Source organism: Limulus polyphemus, unplaced genomic scaffold (genome assembly GCF_000517525.1).
Source record: "Limulus polyphemus unplaced genomic scaffold, Limulus_polyphemus-2.1.2 Scaffold176, whole genome shotgun sequence".
NCBI classification, from domain to species: Eukaryota; Metazoa; Arthropoda; class Merostomata; order Xiphosura; family Limulidae; genus Limulus; species Limulus polyphemus.
The window spans coordinates 182,877-195,641 of record NW_013665786.1 but is presented as its reverse complement, the minus strand read 5'-3'; the positions used below and the strand labels follow the sequence as shown (position 1 = coordinate 195,641).

Below are 12,765 nucleotides of genomic sequence, written 5' to 3'. Positions count from 1 at the left end.
TATATTATATATATATATATATATATATATATACATCCTTCAGACAGATAAGCTCATTATTTGTAATTCAACGTCACAATAGACGATCTATGGTCTAACCGAAGCTAACGACTGACAAAACAATGGTTACCCCCAAATCCGAAGTTCGTGAAATCTGGCGGTGAGTTAGTGGCTATACTTCTCAAGAAAACCTTCATTTGGTCCTCCATATGTATATTTTCAATTAGGAAAATTACATAGTCGTCAAACATCAGTCTCAGGAGGTGGAAAGAACCTAGGAAAAACCAGAACATTAGACTGTAGGCCTGTAAGCCTTGTTTACAGGTAGACATAGCCTGAACTCTGAAGTTAATAAGAAATGTTGACAGAATGTAGATGATCACCAGTCTTACTCATCACTGTATCTTTACATACTTAAAAAAGCATACATTACATCCCCCAATATATAGTTGTCCCATACACGTTTTTATCAAAATTCATCGTACGCTACGTTTAATGTTTCAGTTGACATTGATTGGGTCATGTACGTTTTTATCAGCGGTAAAAACTCAGGTTCTGTAACTTGCCCACCAGAAAAATAGAACATTCATATACAGAAAACACATTGAAAGCTAAAGAGAAGAGAAAAGCAAAACTCTTGGAAAAAAAAAACAACCTTACAGTTAAATGCATTGTATTTTTGGACACACGTATACCATCTGAAGATCTTTTTGAGTCACCCGGCGAGTCAGTGTTAAGTTTCGGGCTTAAACCCTAAAACTTGGGGGTCCAATTCTTCCGGTGGACAGCCGCAGATAGCTCATTATATGGCTTTGCGCTAAAACAAGTTAACAAGCTGAGGATTTTTACTTCTAAGCGTTTAATATAATGAATTTTTAAATAAACGTACATTTTACTTGTCTTTTTAACATTCAGGCGTTATTTTTACAATTATTTAATTTAAACACAAGATGATGAACCTTAGGTCACAAATATTTAAGATGTAAATTAGGCACAGACGGATAGGGGAATTGTCTACATAATCTACAACGTGAACATAAAACATTCCTTTAATATCCTGAAGAGCCGATACGTTACCAGTAAGTAAAGTTGAACCTCACGTAATTCAGGCATACAAGATATATGAAAGAGCAATAGAGGATGAACTCAAAGAAATTGTGTACCTGACAAGTGAATAAAAGTTAATGAGAATACTATACTACAGGAACAAAAATCAACTACTTGCTGGTTGATGTTATAAGTAATTAGCGCAAAAAATAATATGCATGTAAAGAAGCTCATATGCACAATATAGACATTGCATGAAACGTTTAGAATTACAGCAGAAATATAGCTTTTTTTTTGTAGGGTCATTAATAAAGCGTTTGGTTAAATTTATAAAGCCAAGTTTGCAAGTCAACTGTGTAGCACCGAAAGGCTAATCTATCACTCCAAAATCAAGAACGGTTAGCGCAGATAGCTCTCGAGCAGCTTCGCGCGAAATTCAATAAACAACGAAAAGGATGACTTGATTGGAGTGTGCGAAAAACAAGTTAAATAAGGGTTTTAGCAAAAAAGATATCAATATTACAGATCAAACTGTAACTGTTAAGTATTCTAAACAAACAATGCATTTATTTTCATTACAAATTAGGTAAGAACCAAATGTTAATGATGCGTTAAATAAAGGCATGAACTTACCGAAGCTGGTAGCGCTGTGTAAAGTCATGTCCCTTATAACATGTGTTCCAAATACTGACCACATCAGTAAAAACTGGCGAGACAGTTGACGAACTGGAATCTTATTTTTTGCTGTTGGCTAGGAAGAAGAAAATCAGAATTATGCCTGAACTGGTTTGGCAAGGCTCTGGGTCAGTTCTTGTGAACTGGTTTGGTAAGGCTCTGGGTCAGTTCTTGTGAACTGGTTTGGCAAGGCTCTGGGTCAGTTCTTGTGAACTGGTTTGGTAAGACTCTGGGTCAGTTCTTGTGAACTGGTTTGGTAAGGCTCTGGGTCAGTTCTTGTGAACTGGTTTGGTAAGACTCTGGGTCAGTTCTTGTGAACTGTTTTGGTAAGACTCTGGGTCAGTTCTTGTGAACTTGTTTGGTAAGACTATGGGTCAGTTCTTGTGAACTAGTTTGGTAAGACTGTGGGTCAGTTCTTGTGAATTAGTTTGGTAAGGCTCTCGCTCAGCTCTTGTAATAACAAATATTTCTTTAGCCGTGACCAAGGGTCTACACAATCTTTTTGTAGAATACTTTTGTTCGCTGTTAAATATAAGGCTACATAGTGGGCTATCTGTTCTCTGATTACTGCGGTTATCAAAACCAGAGTTCTACGGTATAAGCACCGAGAAGGAGGTTCTTGCGAAAGAAACAAGTTTGCTGAGGTGAGAACGTAATTAACTCAGCACAGCCGTAAATTTAAGTGTCAAAATTCCAGCTCAAAGAATGACTAAAACAATTTTCTTAGATATTTGAAAAGGACTTACGAAATAACATTTCCAATATTTACCAAGATAAAAGTTACAATGCTTTGAACGTTAATTGTTTATTTCTTACAAAAATATCAACAATTACAAGCATAGTCGTTATCACTACAAAATGTTCTACTAATATAATCGCTCGGAGCAGCTTCTATGTCTGTCAGAACAATTTATCTACTAATATAATCGCTCTGTCAGAACAATGTATCAACTAATATAACCGCTTTGAGCAGTTTTTAAGTCTATCAGAACAATGTGTCGACTAATATAACCGCTCGGAGCAATTTTCTAAATCTATCTGAGTAATATGTCTACAAATACAACCGCTCAGAGCAGTTTCTAAGTCTAACGAAACAACGTGTTTTTAGCGGATAGATTACTGAAATATAATTGTTTTAGATATTCACATAAAAGAATATATATAGGCGGGTGTGTTTAGATACTTACCAAGACGACACATCTGTTCACTAATGTATTCAACCACTCTGTGTAAGCTTCTATTGGTGCCTCGTCTTTTATTAAACACTCAAATTCCTTCGCCACTAAATATTTATAAGAGAATAAAGACAGATAACGAAATATAATGAAGTGTTAAATTGTGGTGTTAATATATAATATTAATAAGTTTTATAGGAAATATATTTTAGAAAATAAAAACTATATATATTATTAGCTATATGCTAATCAGTAAGATAAAGTTAGAAATTAGTATACTAATCAACTAAATTATTAAGACTAACATGTAAAAATCAACTAAATTATCGATGTAAATAAATTTAAAATTATTTTAAAGAACACTAAAGATCGATGAAAATTTATAATATTATAGATTTAAACAGAAGATTTTAAAATATAAAACTGTAAGAAAATATACCTTACAAATGATCATTTTAACACATGAGATGAAAAACGCGTACGATAATTATGTAATTAGGACATATAGACTAACAAAATTAAAATTATAATATTTTAGGAACTTAGAAACATCTTATTGATAATAGATGTCATCAAGGAATTGTGAATTTCATGAAAATTAACCATATTTCAAAGCAAAAAAAAAATAGCATTTTACTTGGATTATACAAGAAAGCATTATGGGTGGAAGTTTTCGAAAGGTTCAACAAAAAATAAACAAAGTTTCAGTACAAAAATGTAGAAGATATATAGATTAAAAATGAGAATGGAAGACAGTTTCAGAAATTTCATTAACAAACGCTGGCTGGAAAAATAATATCTAAAATTAGCACTGTAATTTAATTTAATTAATTACAGTTAGCAGTTAAAAAAATACCGCAACAGAAGTCTAGAAATAATATATAAGTGGACATTGGCAATAAGATGTTTTGAACATAAAAACTGTTGAAATGTAGAATAAAATTCTAAAACTATATAACATAATGTTCAATAAAGAAATGCCGAGTAATGCGAGTCCAATCCACTTCGGGATATTCGTTATTCCCAGGTAAGTGCAGATGCTACGTTTCAAGCTACGCCCACAAAACATTCATCATTGATACTTATATATAATCTTTTGTTTTTAAAGTTTAATCAAAGAAGGCTCAAATATTCATTCACACAAAGAGAGCACCGTTACTCATAGCACAGTCGTTCATATATGTATTGGATGTTTTAATCAGAATTCCACAAATTGTAACATTAAAAAATATAACTGACTGAAGAGTGAATTTTAAGGAATAAAACTGACAATATCACTGACATTTCAGTCCCTCCCTGTCTAAAATATTTGAAGTGTATCAGTAATAAGCTGAACCATGTACTAGTCATGCGATAATTAGTTCTGTTAAAAAATCTTAAAATACTTACAATTTAATATCACATCAAAAGTTGTTCCTATCTCATTCTGTTCTATACTATACAAAGTTTCCCGACAAATGGCAGTGATATCAATCTGCCTCCAGTCTTGCAGCATCTGTCCAATGATCTCACTGTTTTGCACCACCATTCGAGAAGCTTGAGCTAAGTGATTTAACGACATCTGCCGTCGAATAACTTGTATAAAACCTCTAGCAACTAAAAAAAAATTATTTATTCTAACAACATATTTTTATTTTTGAAGTAAACTCTTATATATATGTAACACATGCAATTTGGAAAAATCTTAATTAATAACAACATGTCTACTGCTTATAAGATTTGTAACTCTTAAAGAACAATGCACTACATTTTGAAAGTGTCGAATGGTTCATCCACCTACTTAGAGACGACACTAGATTAGCGGAGAGAAACGAATTCCAAACACTTCTATAAAGATGAATGAAGGATTTTCCAAGATGCACCTACAAAGAAGCCACTATATGTTGTTACATATTCATCAACTAAATACTGCGTCATTTCTCTATTCCTCAATATGTTATACGATCAGTGCCCAATTGGATTAATTCTTAAATACGCACTACCGGCACTTGTGTTTTAAAAAATTAAATTATAATGAGCAATTAAAAACAACGTTTTATATTTACACAACAAAAACTTTATTGAAGCCGTATGGCTTCCACTTTAAAATAGAAATATCACTGTACACGTACATGTTTCGACGTGATCTATGTCAGCAGCTCATATAAAACGTTGTTTTTAATTATTTGTTATCATTTTAAAAGAATGATTAATTCTTATTAAATAAAACGCTCCTAAATGGAAATATTCTGTGTAAGTGCCTTGTTTACAGTGACGTACATGGAGCTTCCTCAACAACTCAAAAAGCACGATCGAAAAAAAGAGAAAAGTTTTGTTTGTTTTAGAGCAAAGCCACATGAGGACACCTACTACGTCCACCGCAAGGAATTGAATCCCGGATCCAAGCGTTGTAAGTCTGTGAACTTACTTCTGTCCCACTGGGGGACAAAAGGAGAGCCAAAAGAGTAAGGAAGTTATATAGAACTCGAGAATTTTCGATAAGAAAAAAGTTGATGGTAGAATACAGCTGAAGGTCGGGTTTGATGAGACTCCGGTTGTTTATGAATAGAATCCCCCCCCTCCCAATGTGTTTTTAGTTAATTTCTGTTATGAACATTTTTGGGTTACTATAACCCATGTTTTATATAAGATATTCCCCAACGAGTCACGTTGCAAATACAAGGTGTTCGCGTTATATAAAAATTACAAAAAAGTTCCAAAAACGAAAAATACTCTGTAAAATATAGATGTTGTTGTGACACAGTTTCAGAAGTTCTCGCTAAACGAAAACATTTACTGAAGAATCGATTCGAATGATATTGTTTCGAGTTCCTCATTCAATAAAACGTATAACATTTATTACGTTCACGTTGCTGTTGTTCGTCTATACATTGGACTGATTTCAAGTAATCCATATTTTATTAACAACATGGATCTCGGTGAAATAATAATAATTAAAGAACTGGTTGAAGCGTCTAAACGACGTAGTATACGTGATGGTGGAGATTTATTCAAACACACATCTTTTAATCTATCAAATCGAATTTTTTTGGAGCTACCTAACATTCCAGTTAGAGTTAGCCCTCGGGTTTTCTGCATTTTCACATAAGATATATTATTTTTTACGAAACAAAATGCTAATACTGGCAACACGTTTCCTGCCAAGAGAAACCGAGAGGTCGATGATACTGAACGTTATCTGTGTATGTCTGTAAGTGTGAGAAAGAGCTTCATACGCTTTGTTTATAGCCCATTCTTTCTACTCTTTGAAACTACTAAGCTCTCCATATTTCTCATAGTATCTTCAGCCTTGCTTTCATACAGGTTGAAATAAGAAACATATTTGTTTATGTACTGGATAACTTATCTCATACCAGAACCAGCTGAAAGCTGTAGTTTCGACCTAGCTGGACTGGTGAGAGTTGTATATAATTCGAAGATGCAAGACTTAGCTAGTCATGGATTTATTAGGAACTGTGGGTGTGTTGAAAGGTGTTGGTTATTAAGCACAAAGCTATACAAAGGGCTATCTGTGCTCTGCCCATCAAGGGTATCGAAACCCGGTTTATAGCAGTACGAGTCAGAAGACATACAATAGTGCCACTAGGGGGTGCCACGAAGTGGCGGAAAACCCCAAGTAACATAAACAAACATATTTATCTATAAACATTTATTTTTCTGTTAATTATTACCACATAAAGGCTCCTAAAATTTAGGGTAGTGACAAGTGGCTGGTAAAAGAGACTGATGGAAAGTCTCAACCTCTTGAAATATCAGTATTTCAGTGGCCATTTCCCCACCAATCAACGACGGTTTACGGCTAAATTAATTAATACAACGGTTTCCTCAATAATTAAGCAAACCAAGCAGACTGTTAACTTGGAACTAACAGTTGTCAGATAGGCATTATCTTAGATCAGGCAAGTCTAAATACAGATTATGATTAATTACATCAATCAAGGTGTTTACAGATATTCAACAGTAGTGACTGCCCTCTGTCTAATAATGAAGGTATGCACCATCTAGAACACCTTGCGCAACAACGTTAAGCCTGTGTTACACGATGAACACCTACATCAATTAAGGTGTTTACAGACATTTAACAGTAGCGACTATCTACTGTCTATTAATGAGAGGAACACCTTGCGAAACAACGTTAAGCTTGTATTACACGATGAACGCCTACATCAATTAAGGTGTTTACAGATATTTAACAGTAGCGACTACCTACTGTCTAGTAATGAAGGTGTGCACCATCTAGAACACTTTGCACAACAACGTTAAGCCTGTATTACACGATGAACACCTACATCAATTAAGGTATTTACATATATTCAACAGTAGTGACTACCTTCTTTCTAGTAATGAGATGAACACCTTGTGCAACAACATTAAGCTTGTATTACACGATGAACACCTACATTACTCAAGTTGTTTACAGATATTCAACAGTAGTGACAACCTTATGTCTAGTAATGAGATGAACACCTTGCGTAACAACGTTAAGTCTTTACTTCTTCATCGGGATTCGGTCCATGTTTTGGACCAGGGAGGGTCAGGTTCAGCGTTGACCTGTTCCTCCCTCTCAGGAATTGTTATTTTGCTTGCACTGTTACTGAATCTTAGGTAATAATCCTTGTTACATTGTTGCATTACTCACAATATGTTAACTTTTGTCCATTGTCTGCAGTTTAAATAAACATACCCTTTTTTTGTGCCAATATCCAATTCATGGGGTAATATTAACTTGTATATTTTCACTAGCTTCACTTATGCATGATCGCACTATTAGTCCGTGCTCACAATACGGTTCCGCTCAGTAGTCATATACAAAATTTTATTTTTACATACAAAACCCTTTTAAAATAGGGTTATGTTTGTGTCTAAGACTCAATTAGCCTCGCACTACTTGGATTGTAACTTTCTTATTTATGATGTTTAGAAGTGAGAGGTACTTAGGGCTTGGTTCTTCACGTATTATTAGAAAACCATAATCGATATTATACCGAAACGTCGAAAATTCACGCGCCTATAGGCTCGAACCCTGAATCTTCTAAGCACCTAGCGATGCCTCGGTTGTTAACCTTAATAATCACTAAAGCAGTGCCAGGTTCATGAGATTATTTCGTGTCCAGTTTATTAAATGATGGATATTTAGAAAGCAAGGCCTCTGACTACGTTATTTTTCACAGGTAACTTTCCGATAAACTTGTCACTAAGTGTAACTTGAGTTTTCTGGATAAGCGTACAGAGTACGGATAGGTTATCTAGGCTTGCCGATAACTTGAGTTTTTTGGATGAGCGTACAGAGTACGGATAGGTTATCTGGGCTTGCCGATAACTTGAGTTTTTTGGATAAGCGTACAGAGTACGGATAGGTTATCTGGGCTTGCCGATAACTTGAGTTTTCTTGATAAGCGTACAGAGTACGGATAGGTTATCTGGGGTTGCCGATAACTAGATTTTTTGGATAAGCGTAAAGAGTACGTATAGGTTATCTGGGCTTGCCAAACGTTGTCAGCGGCAACGCACCGAACGTCTGGGTAAAGATGTGTCTTACTTATCTTATGTGTGTTGCAAAGTATGTCAAACAACTCATAGTCGGCTGTAAATAATCTATTTTTCCAGTGCTCTTAATTATTTTATTTTGATTTCGCGCACCATAACGGGACTTATAAACTATGCTGCCTCATCCTTTCCGCAGTTATGTAGTTTTTCGGCGTACGAAATGAAAGGATCCCGTGACTTACACATTGAGAACGCTGTATGACACCATTATGGTAAACTCACTGACACAAACTGTAGCCTTCTGAAATATATGAAAGTAAATAGCCTATCAAGTTTGTCTTTAGACTTATCATAACGCTAGCGACCAGTTACGTAAAGCTGCATGTATGACAAATAAAACTCTAGCCATAACCACACTTAGTAAAAGAATGATTTTAAAACTCACCTTCTAGCTTCATAGTTCGAAGATTTTCCGGTAGGTTAAAAAGTGCCGAACGAAGCCAGTAGTCGTATTCATGTACAAAGTTTTGTATAATTTTTGTTACACTGAGAAGAAGAAAATAAAAAGAACAGACAGCCCACGTTAACAGGAGATAAATAAAACATTGACGGATCATACTATGTAAAGAATAAAAGAAACAACAAAGAACAGAATAGGAAACTTGAGCCTGGAAGTAAAAAAAAACTTTTGGGGGTACGATTAATTTCATTAGAACATTTATGTAAGCATACATTATTACTTACAAACATTAATTTTACGTTGTTGTTTGTTTTGTTTTTATCGCCTTAAATCTCGTACCATCAGGAAATTAGGTCTCTACCATGGACCTCAGCAGCTTGACCCTTTCTTCTGACTCCAGTGATGTTTAGTGATGCAGTTTTTAACTTATCCATTAAAGCTTAATTACCTATTCAATTTGACAAAAAAGGACCTCAGCAGCTTGACTCTTTCTTCTGACTCCAGTGATGTTTAGTGATGCAGTTTTTAACTTATCCATTAAAGCCTAATTACCAATTCAATTTTACAAAAAAGGAAAATTGAATAGGTAATTAAGCTTTAATGGATAAGTTAAAAACTGCATCACTAAACATCACTGGAGTCAGAAGAAAGGGTCAAGCTGCTGAGGGACAAAAAAAGGACCTCAGCAGCTTGACCATTTTTTTCTGACTCCAGTATTTAATTACTCGGGGTGTTATACTATCTATATTTTGGTGCACGCGCGTTCCTATTGAATGCGAGCGAAAATAAGATAAACAAGACAGCACAACGTATATTAAACGCATGCGCAACATTAACCTGAATTGAGCGATCTTAACATAAACAACAAATGCGCGCTTAAAAGCTTCTTGGAATATTCGTTGGACAAAAATTAAAGGTTTTAGAGATAATGAATTGCATTACCTTTATGTCCTTGCTACGATACCATTGGAATCAAAATGTCACTTCAACTCAGAAATAATATAGACAACATATTTGTCATTCACTTTAGTTTCTATGGGGCGTCCTTTCACGCGTTTAAACGGATATTTTTAAGAGACGTTTCAGCTTGCTCTTCCTGTTTATCTTCTTCACGGTCCTTTATTATTATTTTTTAAAAATCGGTCAGAAGACAACGCGTTCTATTACAAAACCTAAAACTAACAAAAACGTATTATCACGTCTATTCAACAACCTTTATACTTAACAGAATGTTGGGCTAAAGTACTGTTCTCATTCGATTCAATAACTTATAATTGGATAATCTTTAAGTGATGGTGACTGGCTTCAAAAAATTGAGTGGGAAGCAATTGTAACATATGAAAGACTACTAACCGCTAGAACGAATACAAGGCTCAAAATTTCCTGTCACAAAACACCAAATGTTTAACATAATAACTTAGCTTAAAAATAGTTCTTTGTGATGTCAAAAACAGTTTACTAATAAGACATTCTTGATGTTACATAAATACCATTACTGAAATATTATGGGTTGTATCAATAACTTCAAATATTCATTTGATTAATATAATCCGTCAGAAATTATTTGTATATAAGCCTGTTTTCATGTTTGTTAATGGGATGACAATTTGTATTAATGCAGAAAAATCAAAATGATAAATATACAGTACACATATTGGATGACAACTTGCATCAGTGGAAGACACCAACACATTAAATATACAGTACACATATTGGATGACAACTTGCATCAGTGGAAGACACCAACACATTAAATATACAGTACACATATTGGATAACAACTTGCATCAGTGGAAGACACCAACACATTAAATATACAGTACACATATTGGACGACAACTTGCATCAATGGAAAACACCAACATATTAAATATACAGTACACATATTGGATGACAACTTGCATCAGTGGAAGACACCAACACAATAAATATACAGTACACATACTGGATGACAACTTGCATCAGTGGAAGACACCAACACATTAAATATACAGTACACATACTGGATGACAACTTGCATCAGTGGAAGACACCAACATAAATATACAGTACACATATTGGATGACAACTTGTATCAATGGAAGACACCAAAACATTAAATATACAGTACACAGGTTGGATGACAACTTGTATCAATGGAAGACACCAACACGTTAGATATACAGCACACAGGTTGGATGACAGCTTGTATTAATATATGACACCAATACGTTAGATATACAGTACACAGATTGGATGACAACTTGTATCAATGGAAGACACCAACACCTTAAATATACAGTACACAGGTTGGATGATAACTTGTATCAATGGAAGACACCAACACTTTAAATATACAGTACATACACTGGATGATAATTTGTATTGTTCAAAGTATAAAATTTAGATGATCTCCACACAAGATTATAAGTAAAATACCCAACACTTTAACAACTTTTATATTTTAGTTACATGTGATATATTATCTTAATTCATCACTGTACGCCACACTATAAAACTCCTAGTGGTACATACTAAGAGAATAGCACAGTTTTGATATAAACATGTTATTATGAGCTTATAAACTACATAAAGTCATATTTCCTATCGGAAGATAGATGCTGTTAGGTAGTATACTTTCAATTGAATGTTCTTGTGAAACAACAGGTAAGATGGACTTCTAAGAAATGAAACCTTATAATTTATTAAAACAGTTTGAATGATAAGATTAACGCTAAGAAATGAATCTGGTGAATTATTAAAAAGTTTAAATCATGATATTAATTGCTATAATATGTAACCTAATGGTGTATTAAAACAGGTTGAATAATCATAATATCAGTTGCTACGAAACCTAACCTAACTGTTTCTTAAAACAATTTGAATAATAATAACATGACTTGCTATGAAACCTAACCTGACGGTTTCTTGAAACAATTTTAATAATAATAATATGAATTACTATGAAACGTAACCTGATGGTTTATTAATTTTTTTAACAATATTAATATGAATTGCTATCAAACCTAATTTGACGGTTTGCTAAAACAACTTGAATAATAATAATTATATGAATTGTTATGAAACGTAACCTGATGCTTTATTAAAATAAATGACATATGAATTGTAAAATTCTATCAAGTTAACTTGGCATCAGTAGATTATGGCACCTGGTGACACCAAACGCTATTGAAAAGCTTTTTATTCCTGAAAAATCATCTTGAACTCTCCTTTTTTTCAGGGTCCTTTAAAATATTAAAATGGTGATAAGAAATCTTGGAAGCAATAATTACAACAGGAGTAACAGTCACGTGCAGGAAAAATATTATTTAATTATTTTACTACTTTTTCCAAGAGAATAATTTTTACACTAAGAGTACCAAATACAAATAAATGTGAATATCGTATTATATTTATTGCTCAAGTTATTACTTTTTCCTTGAAACAGCTATTCTTGACATTGTTAGAAGTGATAAAATAAACGGGACATTTTATTAGTATTTTGATTATTTACGCTCACTAATTTTGATCGTTTCAACTAAAATAACTTCAATAATTATAAGAGATATCCGTGAAGAAGGGTATCACTTTAACTATACCCCGTACAGAGTTGAATAACCAATACTCTAGTTAACAAACACTAAATCGCAAGTTAATAATACAGTATTTTAACTGTACAAACAATAATTCTTAGTTAACAAGCACTAAATCGCAAGTTAATAATACAGTATTTTAACTGTAAAACAATAATTATTAGTTAACAAACACTAAATCGCAAGTTAATAATACAGTATTTTAACTGTAAAACAATAATTATTAGTTAACAAGCACTAAATCGCAAGTTAATAATACAGTATTTTAACTGTAAAACAATAATTATTAGTTAACAAGCACTAAATCGCAAGTTAATAATACAGTATTTTTAACTGTACAAACAATAAT

General features: G+C 33.5%; 1 protein-coding gene across 1 annotated transcript in view; it reads right to left on the bottom strand.

Annotated features, from left to right (window-relative positions):
- Positions 1–12,765, bottom strand: part of LOC106478050 (transcription factor RFX4-like) — a 47,970-nt gene that overhangs the window by 6,806 nt on the left and 28,399 nt on the right. The window contains exons 10-14 of the mRNA XM_022381575.1: positions 8,830–8,930; positions 4,287–4,493; positions 2,910–3,004; positions 1,681–1,798; positions 131–274 (exon numbers count right to left, since the gene is read on the bottom strand). Of these exons, the coding sequence (XP_022237283.1) occupies positions 131–274; positions 1,681–1,798; positions 2,910–3,004; positions 4,287–4,493; positions 8,830–8,930 (665 nt within the window). The remainder of the gene's footprint in view (positions 1–130; positions 275–1,680; positions 1,799–2,909; positions 3,005–4,286; positions 4,494–8,829; positions 8,931–12,765) is intronic.